Source organism: Cebus imitator, unplaced genomic scaffold (genome assembly GCF_001604975.1).
Source record: "Cebus imitator isolate Cc_AM_T3 unplaced genomic scaffold, Cebus_imitator-1.0 Scaffold92, whole genome shotgun sequence".
NCBI lineage: Eukaryota > Metazoa > Chordata > Mammalia > Primates > Cebidae > Cebus > Cebus imitator.
In genome coordinates, this window is record NW_016107407.1 from 2825467 (window position 1) to 2844051 (window position 18585).

The 18585-nt window shown below is 44.1% G+C and overlaps 1 protein-coding gene across 19 annotated transcripts in view; it reads left to right on the top strand.

Moving 5' to 3' along the window:
- Positions 1–18179, top strand: part of PARD3 (par-3 family cell polarity regulator) — a 709408-nt gene extending 691229 nt beyond the window's left edge. For 18 of the 19 annotated variants that reach the window (XM_017535377.2, XM_017535373.2, XM_037740918.1 and 15 more), the window contains 2 exons: positions 8442–8569; positions 16188–17893. In XM_017535377.2, the coding sequence (XP_017390866.1) occupies positions 8442–8569; positions 16188–16581 (522 nt within the window). In that variant the 3' untranslated portion in view covers positions 16582–17893. Of the gene's footprint in view, positions 1–8441; positions 8570–16187 lie in introns of all 19 variants that reach the window. The other variant, XM_017535365.2, reaches the window with a different exon arrangement.
- Positions 18180–18585: the final 406 nt, after the last annotated feature.

Genomic DNA, 18585 nt, shown 5'->3' on the forward strand with positions numbered 1-18585 from the left:
TTTATTTGAAGAAGGGTAAACCACCCAGCTGATGTGGAACTGAGGGATTGATTATGTGGAAGGGATGGAGAGATTAAAGGTAGAAACGTAGGAAGAGCCAATGCTAGATTGAAAGTTTGAAGAGAAATAGTGCTAGGAAGGAACACTGGCCCAGTAGCCAGGTGGCCCAGCTCCCGGCCCCAGTTTTCTTATCTCTAAACCAAGATTAGAATAAATGATTGCAGGCCAGGCACGATGGCTTACGCCTGTAATCCCAGCTTTGGGAGGCCAAGGCGGGTGAATCACTTGAGGCCAGAGGTTCAAGATCAGCCTGGGCAGCATGATAAAACCTCATCTCTTCAAAAAGTATAAACTCGTGGTATTCAAGGGTCAACTGTAGTTTGAAGGGCTTTGTTCAGGTGAGGAAGATGGGGACTTGAAACAGGCAACTGGCAACATGGGATCAGCATCCAGGTGTATAAGCGCCTCATGAAATCAATTCTTGCCTAACAACTTTGGGAGGTTATAGTACAAGTTCCCTACCTCTAATATCTAAAAAAATCTCTAATTGTGTTCTGCAACAATATTACTGTTAATGGCATTTTCTGAGGTATATAGTTCCTTTTCCTAGATGAGTAAATTGAGTCATTCCCATGTAGCAACATGCAGAATTATGTTAATCTGCTTATACTGTTTGGAATAATCAACTCAATCTATTCCTACTAGGTTTCTTGAAGCAGGATTCTTTTGCGATGTGTGATAAATACATTCTTAACTGTGTATATTTACACAAAGGGGCTGAAAAGAGTAATAAGCATGGTTTCAAGCTTAAGGAGAAAAAGTCAGCAACAAATATGGAAATAGTTATCACACATGCACACAGTTCCAACCTGGCACAACCCCACGTGAGCTTATCATTCTCCATGCCATGCCATAAGGAGCAGTGTTCGCCATTTGACTTTGCCTGGGAATGTGGATTCCAAACCAGCATCTTGACATTTACTCTTTAACTAATTATTCAGTTAGTCAAATTCATTGAGTTCTTACTATGTCCCAGGCATTGTGGTTGGTACAGGAGAACAAAGATCGAAAAGAAAAAATGCCTTCAGAACTCTCCAATAGAACTGATAAAAAATAAAGGGATACTTGGAACCATGCAGCAGAGGTAGGCTAGGGACGTGCGTGGGGTGCTGAAAACCACAAAGCGGTGAGGACCACATGAGTGTGGGGTGGTCAGGAAAGGCTTGAAAGAACCCCTCTTTGAAGTTGGAATATATTTTAAATATATAACAGAAATAGACATGTGTCTTTAAGAACTCAGATTGATGAGTTTATTTCTGGTTTCTGACATTATATCCACATGCAAGACCTCCAGGTTTGTTTGAGGCTAAATGCATGTTTCCTACTTAGTTCTAGACAGTTTTCACTGGGAAACGTGAAAATGATTTGAAATTTATTTTGGTCTCTTTATAAGATTTTAACTTTGAATGGGAAGAGTGAATAGGCTGGAGTGCATTTCTATGTTATCTACTTAATATGAATAGTCATGTTAGGGAAAATGTTTGTGGAAATCTTGTACATTTGGAAACCCAACTACTGAAGGTCATGGGCCAAATTATTGTATATCAAAATGCCACAGCAACTTCAGACAGACATTTTCTAGTATTAGCATTTCCTGTAATGAGTGAGCAGGGAATTATTTGGATGACAGGCTGATTACCTTAGAAATGGAATAATTTTCTAAATTATGGGTCACAAGTTGACCTTTTCTTTTCTTATTTTTTTTCATTTTCAAACAACTGAGATCTTGCTCCATTTTACTGATCATGTAAATGAAGTTAAAGTGACTATAATTCTACTTAGCGTATTCATTTTCATACCAATTCTTATGGTTACCTTAGGAAGAGCTGCTCAGTTGTTTGAAATGTAGCTTGGTCTATGGTTTTAATTATCTGTTTTACAAAATGAGCTTTATGGATCTTGGGATCCTTTTCTTCTCTTCCTTTATGTATTCTGACCTTGAAGGGTCACTGTGTTGGGAAAGGATAGGAGCGTGATCTCATTCATTGGAATAGTTTGTAATCATTTTAGTTTTAAGGAACCACAAACTCACCTTCAAGCTGTGTGTACAACTGAGCCCATATTAGTTGAAATTGTCATGCTTGTTGGAAATGCCCACACACAAAGTGCAGCCAGGTGTGTCATCTAGAAAAATATGTAAACCAGTTACTTTACATACAGCCAAGGATGCTGCAGAAAATTCATCCAGGTAGCCCTTTCAATCCGCCTACTTTGAATATTCTCTATAAACTCTAGCAGTACAGAGTGCACCTGTTTCTGGCCCTTTGTTCAAAATAATGCCTGGGCCTGAGGAAGCTGATCTGTGGCACAAAAGGTCTTTAGATGAGCAGAGGTCCAGAAAATTTTCTTAGCTCCATAATTGAATTCTCTCCCAAGTTGAGCAAGAGAAGAAGAAAAAGCAACTTCTTCCTCACTTCGTGCCAGGTGCAACATAAATAAAGCAGCAAGTTGCTTTAAATCTTTCTTAAGATAATGGAACCATAGGTGAGGTTAGGGTTATTATTACAGAGCTCCAATATGGACAGGACTTAGTGTTGCTTTTAAAAGAACTAAATTGCAGGCTGCAGACATAAGTACCGTATGCCGTAAAAACTTTGCAGATACCTGAGTGCTGCCCACAAGGAGACTTGCTGGCTGAGACGATTGACAGATGGGATAATGGAGCCTTTAATAATAGCTGTATTGCTAAATCCTTTCCATCCCAGGTTGGGAGTGACTGAAAGTAGTTTAGTCCTTCAGGTAGAAAACTGATAGTCTGCAATGTGAGTATCCTCTTCTCCCTCAAGCTTGCTTGTTTCCTAGCTGTCCATCTTTCAATGAATAACAAAATCTGTCCTTTCTCCCTTTTCCTGTTTTAGAGTTTAATAGCTCTCCCTTCCCTCTTAGGATTCCGCCTGCTTTAATTGGCAAGACAATCAGAGCACACGGCCACTCTGCACCACTAGATTGCTTCCCTGTGCCTAGGGAATCTCAGAAAATGGTGGTTTTCCTTTTGTTTCCATCTTTTTTAAGACTTAAAAAGCATCTGCTGTCATTTTCTTATAGCAGCCTCCGTGCCTTGACTCAAAAAATGCTGCCTTAGTTGACAGCCTTGAAATGAGCATGACCCTAGCTCTAGTTGGGTGGAAATCACCTCCCATAGAAATAGACCTGCAGAAAGCCATCCACAGAGAGGGGCCCTTCACACGTGGAGAGAGTCTCTGCACTGCTCCGAAGTCAATACTTTCTTTTGTTCTGTGACCTGTCCCTCAGCCAAAGCCTCTGTGATCCATGGCCACGCTATGCTCAGAAACCCTGGACGGTGGGAACTCCTGAAGCTCTGTTGGTTGCCATTAGCCCAGATGCTGAAGTGCCTGGCTTGTTTGTAGAGCAGCCTTTTTATTTTCAGTGTTACTATTGCTTAAGATGGGGGCAGGGATAAAAGTCCAAGCACTGGTGGGAAAGATGAGGTGAAGACAAATGCAATTAAGACCAAAGCATTCATTTCTAAAGGCTCCGTGAGGGAATGGGTATGCTTTGCAGTCTTTGCAGCCATTACTTACATCCTTAGTAGCAATTAAGCGTTTCAACATCCAAGACACACAGGAGTTCAGTCAATAGTTATACAACGATGGCATGTGCGCGTGGGTGCGAAGCCTGGGAAGACAGGATGGAGAGACAGAAGTTAATTTTGTTTTGATTAAAAGTTGTACGTAAGTCTACTGTAGAAAATAATTCCTAATATTAGCACTGGCCACTTTTCAACAGTCCGCAGTTGGCACCCTTTACATGATTTAATGGCATGAAAATGATTTCTGCCCCCTACCACATCTTTAAATTGCTACTCTTATCAGAATACAGAATTCCTGTTAGGGTCACAGTATCTTGGAATTGCTAAAATAAGGATTCCGAATCTCAAAGGAATGCCGTTGGTCTTTGGTCATCAGCATCATTCTCACCATCGTCTTCATCACAGGTTTTCATCCACAGTGTTTGAATGTTTTGAATTTTATTTTATTTTTTCTATATGTGCCCTTGGACATGTGAAATTTTGCATATTTTTATTATTCATAATTTAAGGAGAAAATCTCAATGATCCTTTATAAAAATATTACAGATATATATATGGATATATACACACACATGCACACCCACACATGCTTGCACATTATTTTCCTTATCTATCGGAAGAAAAATTATAGCGTATTTGAAATCATTGAATATTCTATGTCAATGTTAATATGGCAATAATGATTTTGTTTCATAAGTGGCAGCATACTTTCATATTAAGCTGTCAAAGTCTTAAAATATTACCTAGTTCTAATTAGTGCTGAAACTTTGTACTGTGGATATTCATTTTTGCCCTTTATTAACTGTCTATTAAACATTTTGTGTTTTCATTTTTTCCAGTTTATTTAGAAGCAATGATTTTATTTAATTGAGAGAAATGCTTAATGACTTAATTCATAAAACACCATGTGAGACCATTACACTTTTGTAATCCCCAGCACTTTGGGAGGCGAAGGTGGGAGGCTCACTTGAGATCAGGAGTTCAAGACCAGCCTGGGCAACATAGCAAGACCCTATCTCTATAAAAATTAAAAAGAAAAATTAACCAGGCATGGTGGTGCAGCCCAGGACTCTGAGGCAGCAGTAACCTATGATTACACCACTATACTCCAGCCTGGGCAACAGAGCAAGACTCTAACTCGAAAATAAACACCAAAAATGTAAAACACAAAAACAAAACACTGCGGAAAATATTTTTTATATTTTACACTACTAAGTGATACCAACATTGTATAGCTTCCTCAAGCTTGAAGTATGATCCCTTTATAATCTATTAAGAAAGGCAAGTACTTTATAGTCCACTTACAAAAACCACATACATATTTGTCACTTGTGGTTTTAAACAACATAAGCCATGAAGAAATTCACATATCGTGGCTCTCCAGCGTCCCGTGTAATATATACCGTGTGTTTATTTCCATCTTACAATCTCTATTGTTATTATGGCCCTGGCAGCTGTGGTTGTATTTTTATTTAAAAGGTCATTGCTTGTAACCAATTTCATCACAGGGTTATTTATAATTTGCACTGTTAAAACAGAGCTTCACCTTGTTTTCTGGTGAATCTCCAGATTACAATTATGCCTACGCAGGTATTTCCCTATACGGTGTTACTTTGTCGTTGCAGTTGTTGACGATATTTTATTTGAAAACATGCACTTCTCTGTGAGGTTACAAATCACCTGTTTTCTTCAATTCATGTTTGTGCTTGGACTCAGATACATTATTTTGTTCCTGCCACAGGGATCAAAGCCACAGTGTGTACAATTTAAGATTGCCATTGTAATGCTGTTCATCCAATTTTTGTTTTTAAGAGATCTTCATTGAAATCGTGAATTAGAGGGTGATTTTTTATTCAGGCCACGTGTCAAACTTGCCAGGATGAACTTATTTAGTTGTTGGTCCGGGCTGGTCGTGTATACAATCTTCCTTGAAATACGTGACCCATTAAAGTTTTATCTTAAAGATAAGAGTGATTCTCTTTGTAACCTACCTTTTTGCAAGCTCTGGAAAGAGAAATGGAGTCAAATATTAATGGTGAGGCCAATGTTGATGTTTCTTCTTGGTGAGCATGGTAATATGAAATATGTCAGTTTGCTGATACCAAACTCATTCACGCCTTTTACGTTTTCAGACCCCATATGCTGGTAATATCATTATTGGAATGTATCCAGATCCAACTAGATACTTGTAGCTGATAAAGTTTGATGTGAACAGTGTCAGAAAATGCACAGCAAAGGAAACAAAAATCCTTCGACTGGTTTTTTCTGTCAGCATCAAATTTTCAGGCCTGTGGGAGAAACAACTTAAAAATACACGTGAAATTTCTACAAGACCTTGCAGTTTGCCTCCACATGTCCACAAGCAGCGTGTCCCAGAAGGGCAGGAGCTTAAAAAGCTGGTTACGAAATCCTGCTACGGAATGCCAGACCTTTCCAGACTGTTGGACACATGCATGTAGCTTACCCCGAGTGCACAAGAAAAGGAAAACGCAGTTCTTTTGAGAGCATAAAGGAAATGGTGTCGTGTTTTCTTGACTTGTTTTCTCTCTGTCCAGTGGTTTATCTCAAGCTTCTCATTGCTCACTGTCACAAGAAAACAGCTCAGTTTCCTTTTTGGCCAGCCTCGTCAAGTGTAATGGAAGAAAATGTCTCTTTTAATGCAGTTGATGAACAGTTGTTTGCATAAGCAGAACTCACTCAGTGAAGTGTTTTTCTTGCTGAAGGCCTCACTGATGTGTTATTTGAACGGTGTTGGGAAGCAGGCCTCTGAACACACATTTGTTCCAGTGAGTGTGGTTATAAACATCCCGTAGTAGAGACTGGGGTATTGTAAAGCCTAATCTCCTCACACATTATTTTTGTATTGGGATATTTTTAATATGCTCACTAACGAAGCCCATATGCTTTGAAATGTTTGTCCTGCATATTGCTTCATTACTGCTTACCAACAAGTCAGGTTGTGCTGGCTTTGCAGAAGGAGAGCAATAGATGATGCTTGATTTCTTTCTGTCTTGGCCAAAGCCAATCATAGGAGCCAGTCTTTTGGTAGCATGGCTGCATGTTATTTTACAGCTCGCCAAATGAATGCTAAGACTGTTGTTTTAGAAAGTCATTATTATCAGGTCAAATTCTACCATTAGCTTTCAATTCTAAAAGAAAACCAATAACTTGTTTCTAACAGACACTCCTCACTCAGGCTATGCCCGTTGCACAACATTGCGTAACACGGAGGGGGAACTGAGGGTGGCACGTAGGGAAAGGGATTGCTTGAGGGGTGTACCGCTGGTGCTGTGACAAACCATTGGGACGTTTCGTAAATGTAGAGGCATCACTGTCTATTTTGAGCACAGATAATTTTATTTCAAAAGGCCAGACCTAGAAGGTAAGCTAACCATTGTCAGTGAGAAGGTGAAGTATCCCAGAAACCTGATCCATACAGTGCAGTGTACATGTTCAGCAACCTGATTCCGGTGAGAAGCACCAATCACCAGATGACCTGCTAACCAAAGTATTTTTTTCCTTTCCTTTCTTTTCATTTTTCCTTTTTAGACAGGATCTCGTACCATTTCCCACGTTAGAGTGTGCAGAGGCATGATCATGGCCCACTGCACCCTTAATCTCCTAAGCTGAAGTGGTCCTCCTGTCTCAGCTTCCCAAGTAGCTGGGATCACAGGCATATGCCACTGTGCCTGGCTCATTTGAAAATTTTTTTGTAGAGAGAGGGTGTCACTGTGGTGCCCAGGCTGGTCTTGAACTCTGGAAATGGAGTGCTAACCAAAGTATTCAGTTAGGAGGACTGAAGCTCTCTCTACAGGGTATAATTAACCTAGGTAAATTGGCATTTCCTAATAACTAAGGTAAAATGCATTGCCTGATAACCAATTTAAGTAGAAATTAGCTTTTGGGTTTATCCTTTTGATAGGCATTTCTGTTCCCTGTTTGGCTGCCATCTGTGGACTGCAGGAGACCTGTTGGTGCCTAGTTTCAACTAATCTTGGCTTAAAATTTCACCGTCATCCTGTAGCAAAAGGGGAATCAGCTATACTGCATCCTGCTGTGAAACTAAAATACGTACCTACCCCCCAGAATTCACCAGCATGGCCAACTTGCGAGTGTGCACTCCGACTTTCCCACTTTTGAGAGTTGTAGCAAATTTTTATTTTTTTAATTTTTTTGGCATTAACATCTTCTAGTTTTTTTGAACAGCCTCACTCTCATTGTATCTGCTCTGTGTATGAGAAAGGTAAATAATGTCTTATGTCAGTATTTACCAAGCCTCATTAAAAAGATTAGATGCTGGGTATAGTGGCTTACACCTGTAATCTCAGCACTTTGGGAGGCTGAGGCAGGAGGACTGCTTGAGGCCAGGACAACATAGAGAGACCCCATCTCTACCAAAAATAAAAATTAGCCAGGCATGGTGGCTTGCACCTATAGTTACTTGGGAGACTGAGGTGGGAGGATCACTTGAACCCAGGAGTTCAAGGCTGCAGTGAGCCATGATTGCACTAGTGTACTCCTGTTTGAGTGGCAGAGTGAGATCCCATCTCTAAAAGAAAAAAAAAGAAGTCTAGAAGTTTGATTTCTTTAATTGAAACCACATGCCAAAGGCAAAAATCACAGTTTAAGACAAGTGAGTGTTTGTGGGCTCCTAAGAGCAACTACATGTATGCCCCTTTTCTCAAAGAAACTTGATTTCGTAAAACAAAAAATTCACAGAATTTTCAAAATATTTCTAAGTCAATTCGTAAGAATGGAAATGGAGTCAAGCAGTTGTGTCATCTGTGCAGATCCTTCTGGTTAACAGTGCGCTTGCGTGTTCCCCTTCCAGCCGAACGCACGGCCGGCGGCGCAGAGCGGGCGGCACTCGGTGTCCGTGGAGGTGCAGATGCAGCGGCAGCGGCAGGAGGAGCGCGAGAGCTCTCAGCAGGCGCAGCGCCAGTACAGCTCTCTGCCCCGGTAAGAGGACACCTGCGTGGCCGAGGTTCCAGATCCGCCCGGCCCTAAGAACGTGCTCCTTCCCAAACCGCACGGGCCTCTCCAGCTCGCCCCTGGTAGCAACAGAGGAACCAATACATGGCTGGTGGCCACGGTGGCTCAGCGTGGGGGGCTGCCTGACTGTGAGGCCAGGGGAAATGTCACCTGCAGGAGATGCCAGTATTTTCACCCACAAGCTCCTACTGGCTCCTTAGCCTTGGTTCTCCTGCTCTGCTCCCGGTGTGGACAAGACAGAATCTTCATCTGAAAAATGGGCAGATAACCCTTATTTTGCTTAGCACATAGGGCAATTAGCTCCGTAAAAGGATCGGAGTCGGTGCAGCAGACACCGTGGTTGTGTGGGATCCGTGGTCCCAAACTTCAGTCTCTTACTGGCCCGTCACCTCTGCTGTCAGCCATGTTTAACTTTAGAGAGTCTCAGGAATGCTGGGCTTGTTAGCTGGGAACCAAGCAAGAAACCCTTACCTGCCCGGCTCCCCAGGGGAGACTCCTTGGCCCAGGTGTTCTCTGACAAAGGCATATAAGGCTCTCAGGTGACAGAGTGCCAATACTTTGAAATAAGCCATTTTTCCATCAAAGTATTTCTTCCAGGCATAGTAAAGAATAAATCTTTTGAAAAACATTCAACTTTTTAAATCTCCCCAAACAACTGACTCCTGTAGTCATAATTCTTATAAGCATTTGTTGCTGTATTTCAAAACCAGGTGACAAAGACGTTTTACGTGGGAAAGTGTTCATTTGCTTTGTTGCTATCAGGTAGACTTTTGAATTTGAGCAAAACAATTTTGGGGAGTTAGGAGACAAATGCTTATCTTGACTGACTAAAGTGATCTTGACCAATTTCTAATAAAGTTGAGTCCTGGCTGGGCGTGGTGGCTCACACCTGTAATCCCAGTACTTTGGGAGGCTGAGGCAGGCAGATCGCTTGAGCCCGGGAGTTCAAGACCAGCCTGGGCAACATGGCAAAACACTTTTCCAAAAGGATACAGAAATTAGCCAGGCATGGTGCCACGTGCCTGTAGTCCCAGCTCCTTGGGAGGCTGAGATGGGAGGATTGCTTGATCCTGGGAAGTGGAGGTTACAGTGAGCTGAGATCACGCCACTGCACTCCAGCCTGGCTGACAGAGCAAGACCCTGTCTCTAAAAGATGAATGTCTTTACATGTTAAATAATCACTATAACAACCATGTGGGACTTCACCACGTGAACACAGGTCAGCCAAGGGGACACAGATGTGAATGAGTCTTCATGGGGATGAGTGCCGTCTATTGTAGCAATTTATTCATTCAGTTGTCCTTTTTCAATCCATAAGGCTATATATAACTCCTTTGAGCACTAAATTATTTTTTCCTTTAAAGAGGAGAATTGCCAGGCTCTTTAGCCTGCTTTAGGTAAGAGTCATTAAAGTTTAGGTCTTTACAGGACCTTTGAGATAATCTTATCTTACAAGGAAACAGCTCAGAGTAAGTAAATTTCCCCAGCTCACAAAGCTAGTAAGTCATTTTGCCAGCATTCAAACCCGAACCTGCCCGTGCCCTAAACCATGATTTTATAAGGCCCGTTGCTATCAAGGGCTTCTGTTTCCAAATTTTTTGAGACAGAATGTTGGTCTGTTGCCCAGGCTGGAGCGCAGTGGCGTGACCTTGGCTCACTGCAACCTCTGCCTCCCAGACTCGAGCAATTCTTGTGCCTCAGCCTCCCAAGTAGCTGGGATTACAGGCGTGCACCACCTCGCCTGGCTGTTTTTTGTATTTTTAGTAGAGGTGGGGTTTCGCCATGTTGTCTAGGCTGGTTTCAACTCCTGGCCTCAAGTGATCTACCCACCTCGGCCTCCCAAAGTGCTGGGATTACAGGCATGAGCCACCATGCCCAGCCCCAAATTTGGGATATTAACAGGTGTAAAGTTCCTCTCAGTCCTCTCCTACCCGCAGCCTTTAAAAGGAGGTCACTGTGTGAATCAACCCAGTGAATCGAATGCCTAAGCACTTGAAGAATTAGACATCAAGATTCGTCTGTGTAAACTGCTTCCTCCCCCCACCCAGCCTGCGTGGCTGTATTCCAGCGGAAGGGTAAGCTGACAGTGTGGACGAATTGGCCCCCCTGGCATGGCCCTGCCTGTACAACCACATGGGTGGGCCAGGGCACTTCATAGCCGCGTGGATGGTGTTGTCAGGGCAGGGGCTGTGCTCTTATTTTTATTGGCCAATTGTTTGGCTTCCTCTATTTTGGCCGTGCCTGAGAGTGTCTCTAAGGAATGAAGGAGGAACATAGCAAAGTATGTATAATGAGTGCAGTGGCGTGGGAGCTGCAGAGGGCTGAGAAAGGGAGGTCGGAGAGATGGGGGCGGGCCTGGAAGGCAGGGCATTTGGGAGGGAGAAGGGGCACGTGGGTCCCAATCCTCAGAAGAAGCAGAAAGAGAGAGGCAGGTGCCGCTGCTGGATTTCTTCTGGTTGCATTCGAAGTAGTTCATGCATTCCCAGCTGAACCTTTCGTCCTCGCCTTCCCATGCCTCTCCCTTCTTTGCCCTCAGCCCCGCCATCCCTTCCCTTCTCTGCGTCTCCCTGCGGAAGCGCCTGGTGGAGGTGTCTATATCTACCCACAGAGGAGGGTGCAGCCGCTGCCGCTAGTGCCTCTGCTGTTATTTAGTGTTGCTCCAAATAACTACCGCTTTCCCTCTGGGTTAATTGTAGCTCCCTATTTTTAGTCATTTTATCCCATTTAGATATGAGGAAAGCAGACATCCTCACATTAAAGAGTTATGTAAAGTTTGGGCAGCAGAGGCTGGTAGGCTTCTCCAGCATCTTCTTGCCTTCCTTTAGAGAATAATTTCTCAATGGGAATCTTCCTGTTTGTGAGGGAGACGAGGAACGTAGAACCCTGCGCCCTGCTTGGTGCCTCGCAAAGCAGCCCCACTCTGCGGCAGGTTGTGTGCAGAGATCTGAAGGCAAGGAAAGAAAGCAAACAGGAGGTCAGTGGGGACCACAGCCACCTCCATGAGCTTGAGTCAGGTCCGAGTTTCTGACGTGTGATATTCTTCAAAGACACTTGACCTCTGCCTTTCGGATGTTGACAATTAGCAGAGTTTTGTCTAAACAAGATGGTATGGCTCTAGAAACCAAAAAGATCACACAGACACACACACACACACACACACACACATAGTTACAAAGTAGAGCATAAAATAAAACAAATGGTCTGGGCTTTGTATCTGTTGCATCAGATAAGGTGGTTTGAATTAGAGGTATGTATATGAGAAGACTGGTTTGTAAATCCTACCCATAATCAAGAAACTCTCCGGACAGAATTCAGGTTATATTTTGGAATGTCAGTGAGAAACTGGCCAGGAGGTAACGCTAGTTGGCAGGAAAAAGGACCTGAGAGGTAGCCCTACACTGAGTTCTCAGTACGGTGTTTTCTGTTTCCTTTTCTTATTTTACTTTTTCTAAAATAATTTTTATGATAAATTATCAATTGATAATTTATAATTGTATAAATTCGTGGGGCACAAAGTGATGTTATGATTTATGAACACAACATAAAAGAATTGATTAATTAATTAAGTTAGCTGACATATTCATCCCCTCAAGTATTTACTCTCTTAGCAGTTGTGAAATGTACAATACTCTTGATATTAACTCTATCTACCGTGCTGTGTGATAGAACAAACAGAAAAATTGCTCCTCTGTCACTGAGATTTTGTACCCTTTGACCATCGTCTTTTTTTAATGCCTAAATTAGTTTCTTAATATCCAAAAGGCAGCCCTCAAACGGAATAGTGGTGAGCACAGTCACAGGCACTGGGAGAGAGACGCAAGGCTCTGGGTTCCGTGTTTCCCTTCATTTTCTTTTCCTGCCTCTCCCTCCTCTTCGTTCCTCCCCTCCGTGGCTCCCTGTCTGCTGTGGTCTGGCTTCCTCGAAAGCCTTCATACCTCCCCCCGGCCTGTCTCTGCACCCTCCCACAGTCTCTCCACCAGGCCCACTTATTATGTCTCCGGCCTGCTTGCCAACCTCTTAGCCTTTTTCCTTCCGTCTTCCTCCCTGTGCCTGTGTCCCCCTCCCCCAGTGGCTAATGGCTTTCTTCCTTAAGCATCGGATCTTTGGTTTGAGTCCTCTCTATGCCGATGGTCTCCAGGCCACGTTGGAGGTTGCTGTAATCTTTAGGTAATAGTTGTTGCCAAACCGCGGTATGTGCTTTGAGTAGATTCAGAAATTTCCAGGGGGCTCATTGCAGGACCAAACAATCCTATGTGTTGGTTATAGAGAAATTCAGCGAAAGGAGATTGATGTTTTGTTGCTGTTGTTATCTGTGGCCTTAGCTAAGGGCTCACAGGACAGTGGGAAGAACACGGGCCTCCCTCTGATCTCTGCAGCAGTGCGCTGAAATTGCCCTCACTTAGCAAGGGTTCCTTTCTCCTCTGGTGCTTTTCTGTGTCTTGGCATCTCGACTCAATCCTTCTGACCAAGGAATGGAAAGCTAACTTTAAAAAAAAAATTTCTATGTTATTACGGGCACAGTGGCTCATGCCTGTAATCCCAGCATTGTGGGAGGCTGAGGCAGGCAGATCACTTGAGTTCAGGAGTTGGAGACCAGCCTGGTCCAACATGGTAAATCCCCATCCCTACTAACAATACACAAATTAGCCAGGCATGATGCGCGCCTGAAATCCCAGCCACTCGGGAGGCTGAGGCAGGAAAATCTCTTGAACCTGGGAGGTAGAAGTTGCAGTGAGCCATGATTGCACCACTGCACTCCAGCCTGGACAGTAGAGTGAGATTCTGTCTCCAAAAAAAAAAAAAAAAAAAAAGAATTAATTAATTAAATTAAATTAAAAACAATTTTCTTCATTGGTCAAAAAGATGCCACCCCCCACTCCCCCACTCCCCCCCTGCCAAAGCCTTTTTTACTTTTTTCCCTCTTTTAGAGATGGGGTGGCACTTTGTCACCCAGGCTGCAGTGCAGTGGTCTCATCACAGCTCACTGAAGCCTCAGCCTCCTGGGCTCAAGCAATTTCCCCACGTCAGCCGCCCAAGTAGCTGGGACCATAGGCACCCAGCACCACGCCTGGCTAATTTTTTAAAAAATTTTTGTAGAGGCGGGGATGTCACTGTGTTACCCAGGCTGATATCAAACGGGCCTCAAGTGGCCCTCCCACCTCATCCTCCTGCAGTTCTGAGATCACAGGCGTGAGCCACCTCACCCAGGCTCAGAGCCTAATCTTTGAAGGCCGAGTCACTTTGACTTCAAACTACTCCCCCAGGACCTATTAGTTAATCACTTACTGTGTGCAAGCCACTTTTCTAAGCACTTTACAAGCGTTATTTCATTTATTTCTCCCCACAACCTTTCAAGCTTAGAGATTTTGCGTGTTTCACAGATGAGGTAACTTGAGCCCAGTAAGCATAACTCCCCCAGCTTCAGGCAGCCTGCCAGCGGCAGGTGCAGGATTTGAATCCACATCGGTCTGAGCCAAAGCCAGTCTCCCCACTCGCCCCACTGCCTGGATGCCTGGTTTCCTAGTACAGGAAACTCATTGTCTGTTTCCTTCCCGTGGTCTCCACAACTGGCCCATCTCTCATCCTCTCCTTAATCAAGAGCATATTGACACAGCTAGCTTCCTTACCAAGGACTTGTGTGTGTGTGACTGTGTACGCATATGTGTATGTGTGTGCATTTTACCCACATATCTTACTTCAGACCTCAGAGGAGCCTGCTTCCTTCTCTCTATACTGATTAATATGAAGAAAATTTTAGCTACAAAAAAATTCATTCTCCCACATTGTTGTAATGTCCATCCCTAACAAACCTTTAAGTGAGTTCTCCCCGTTTAAATCTAGAAAGACTAGATTTGTGTCTTCCGGGGATGGCACAGAATCCACTTAGGGTACGCAGCTGCCATAGTGTGAAGCCTGGGGCTCCACGTAGCTGGGGAGGAAGAGGGTTGGTGGCTCTTAGTGGGCCGGGGACGAAAAAGAGGTGAAATGTCTACAGCCTATTTCTGATGATCTTCAAACTGATAACTCATAAAGGAATCCCATTTTTGTTGCTGTAATATCAGTCACAAGTTCCTTGTTTTAATGAAAGTTTCATGATTAATGTCAAATCCCTGGTTTCATGCCGGCATTTTCCAACAGTCTTGTCTCTGGGCAGATTAATTTATGACTTTTTAAGTGAAGATAATCAGTGCTTTAGGCAAATAAACTATTCCATCACATCTAAGGATTCTTGCCTGGGCTGACTATACAAATGTCGCAGTCTTCCATTAAGAGACCCAGACAGACACGCTATGGCATGCTCAGCCAGTCGCCGTCACAGCCAGAGGTGACGCTGGACATTAAGGCCGTTTTCCTTCCTGAAAATGTTCCAACTACATTTTAGGCCATATGGAAAATGGGTGGATTTCATTCCAAACCATATCGATGCAATTCTGAATGTTCAAAAATGCAAATTGATCATTCCTGTGGGAGACACAGTGGCTTCCCAGATGCCCTTTTCCTTCCACGAGAGCTTTGTGAACAGTCAGCCATGTTGTGTGTGTTGATGGAGAAGACTGAGCAGTACATACTGTTGCCAAATGATTTTCTTATTGATAAATGGAGCAATATATTTTGTTTTATTACGCAATTGTCTCTCCCCCTCTTCCATTTTCAAGGCAAAAAAATTAGGGCATGTCTTCCTTCCTGGCACAAAATTGTTTTACTTCGTCATAGCCAATCTTATTGTAAATTCATAAAAGCATGTAGAGACTTGATAGTAAATTAAAGATGTTTCAAAACAGTAATGTTTCCTGGAAATCATGTGCAACTCCAGTGCAGAAGTAGTAAGAATTTGAAATTTCCATATGACTCTGATTTACTTGCCTATCCTGTGACAACAGAAAGCGAGTTAAGTAGGCTACCCTGGCCTTGGTGAAGGTAAAATGTACCAGAAAATAGTGCTTACTCCACAGACTTCGGACTCTCCGCGCAATCTCGATGAGCAGGTTTCCCAAGGAGAGTAAGCGGCTGACATACACAGCTCGAAAGCCAGAGCTTTGAGGGACCGCCTGTTGCATTTTTTATCGTGACGGAGTCTAGACTGGAATCTTTCATAACTGAACTCATATTGTAATCTATTACCATGTACTTCTCATTAGCTAGTGCTTCTGGCCTTACGGTGGCAGCTGTGTAAAATATTTGTTGTGCTTGTTCAGAGTTGAATTGTCATGTTCTAAAGTGAGCAGTTATTCCTACCATGGAAGCTGTGACACCCCTAATACTTCTATACTTTGCCATGTGTCTAAACTGCCGCAGACAGCGGTACCCTAAGAAGGACCGACACCACCTGCCCAGAGAGCAGGAGGATGACTCTGTTTCTATTTCTCTCTCCTGTTCACTCACTGTTAGTTGAGTTGTCTGAAACTACACGCTTACTGAGGACAGTCATTTTTGAATTCTCCAGCCCCTATCGCAGTGTCTGGCATGTGACAAGACAACAGGAATATTTGTGGAAACGTGAAAACGCACATTCCACCCCATCCTGCCCCCTTCTTCCCTCTCCCTCCGTCTACCCTCACGCTAACCTTTGGGTTTTGCTCTCCAGGCAAAGCAGGAAAAATGCCAGCTCGGTCTCCCAGGACTCTTGGGAGCAGAACTACTCCCCTGGGGACGGCTTCCAGAGTGCCAAAGAGAACCCCAGGTACTCCAGCTACCAAGGTTCCAGGAACGGCTACCTGGGAGGACACGGCTTCAACGCCAGGGTCATGCTGGAAACGCAGGAGCTCCTTCGCCAGGAACAGAGGCGGAAGGAGCAGCAGATGAAGAAGCAGGCTCCTTCCGAGGGGCCCAGCAATTATGACTCATATAAGAAAGTCCAGGACCCCAGTTACGCCCCTCCCAAGGGGCCCTTCCGGCAAGACGTGCCCCCATCCCCTTCTCAGGTGGCGAGGCTGAACAGACTTCAGACTCCTGAGAAAGGGAGGCCCTTCTATTCCTGAGCACGCGGAGAACGGATGCTTCATGTCACGCAATAAAAGACATTTTCCTATGAAGACTTGTATTTTGGGAGTTTTTTTAAAACCTCGATGGTACTATGGAGTATTTCTGTTGTTGGTATCAGTGCCTTTAAGCGGTGTAGGCAAAGAAACGGAAGGCCTTAATGTCTGTGCCACTATGTCTCAAGTGTCTGTTCTGTGGAAGGATTTCCCACCCTGTGACAATCATCTGTTCCAGGCGTTCACGTGCTCTGAGCCTCTCCACGGTCCCAGGAGTCTCGGCCCGACTCATGAGCTGACCGCGCATGGTGACGACATCCATTGCAGCGACACACTGGCCTGGAGTGGAGGCTGCTGTGCGGTCCTGCTTTTCCTTCTACGTTCTCTTACCTGTGAGGCGACATCTCAGTCTCTGGTGGAGGAAAAGTGGGCGACATACAGCAAGACCTGGGGCTGTGCGGTACATCACAGCACAGCCGTTTGTTGTTCTTTGTTGTCTGTGGTTTCCTCTTTTCTTTCCCAGCTCCTTGTGATGGGAGAGTTGTTCCTCCTGTTACAGAAGCTAAGCCATAGTCCAGCATCGTCTGGTTACCATGGGGGTCCTTTTGTAACTGCCTTATAACTCAACATTACCAATAAAGCGATGATCCTAGTCTGCGTTTATACATATACTTGTTCAGTCCTGTTCCTCACACGTGGGTTGAGTCACCACAGCTCAGCGTGGGGAACGTGGGAGACGGGAGTGGCTCCTGCTGGGGGAAGCTGGGCCGGCCATTGGCCCTGTGTCTGTCATGAGGGGAGAGCTAAGAAAGGAATTCTCCTAGGAAGAGCTCATGGCCCAGTACATCCCAGTAATTATTTTAATTAGTTTTTGTTCTGACAGCTTGTCAGGAAGGGCACAGGATGGGACAGAGATGAACCAGACAGTCATTTTGATCTGCTCTCTATGGTTTTTCAAGCCACAGGCAGTTGATGCTTGTCTAATGCATCCACACACTACATCTCTGCCTGACGATGCCGCGCTCCTAAGTCATTCTGCCATTAAACACAAAAGACAATAAAGGCAAAGCTCTTACGCATCACACAGAGAACATTTTCGGGTCCCACAACAGCGGTGGCAGGAAGCTCACTCTCACGTCAGTATTTGGGGGTATGTGTGGGTCTCGGGGACCTCGGTGGCTCCCGTCTTCCTTCATCGTTCTGAACATCCTGTATTGTAAACCGTGGCTGGGCTGCTGAAGTGCCTGTGAATCCCGATGTGGAAGAAGCTGGAGATGAAAGCTCAGCATACCCTGTATTCACAAAAACAGAAAAAGACATGTATGGATATGCCTTTTTTTTTTTACTGGCACATTGTATTTTTGTGTTGACTTGTTTTTAGAAATGATGTGAGGTGTCTGCACACATACCTGTGTCTCTTCTGCATTTCTGTGTCATGGTTCTGTTTCTTAAAAATGTGCAGCGGTGTCTAAGTGGTGTTACCAGTGTACGCGCAGTGACCTTGGATGACAGTGGCTCTTCTCACAGCCTCCCCTGAGCTGTAAGAAACAGCTTTCTCTGTACATACGCGAATCCTAATAAAAGGCATATTTCTTCCTGTTCTTTTGGTGTCTCTAGTGTTCCTGGGCATCCTTGCCTAGCTGGGTTTTTTTTTTTAAAGTATATTATCAGATGTGATTTTCTTTGTTTATATTTAGAGAAAGTTGGAAGTTTCCTCACATCTGAGAAGCCCCAGTTGCATGAAAGGGGGCAGGAGAACCCTGGGGCCCATTCTTGGGTGAGGATGGTGGTGGGGAGCTCACCTGTGCCTTGGAAAAGATGGTCACCATTATAACATTATTCTCACTCTTAGTCCATTAAGACAACATATAGTCTTACAGTGGAAATCTGAAAGTTGGAAGTTTGCAAACACAGGAATGAGTGGTTGGTTCCATATTTGAGCACCTGAGGCGAGAGGGGAAGGGGAGAGAGAGGGGAAGGGGAGTGAGAGGAACCTTCTTCATGAGC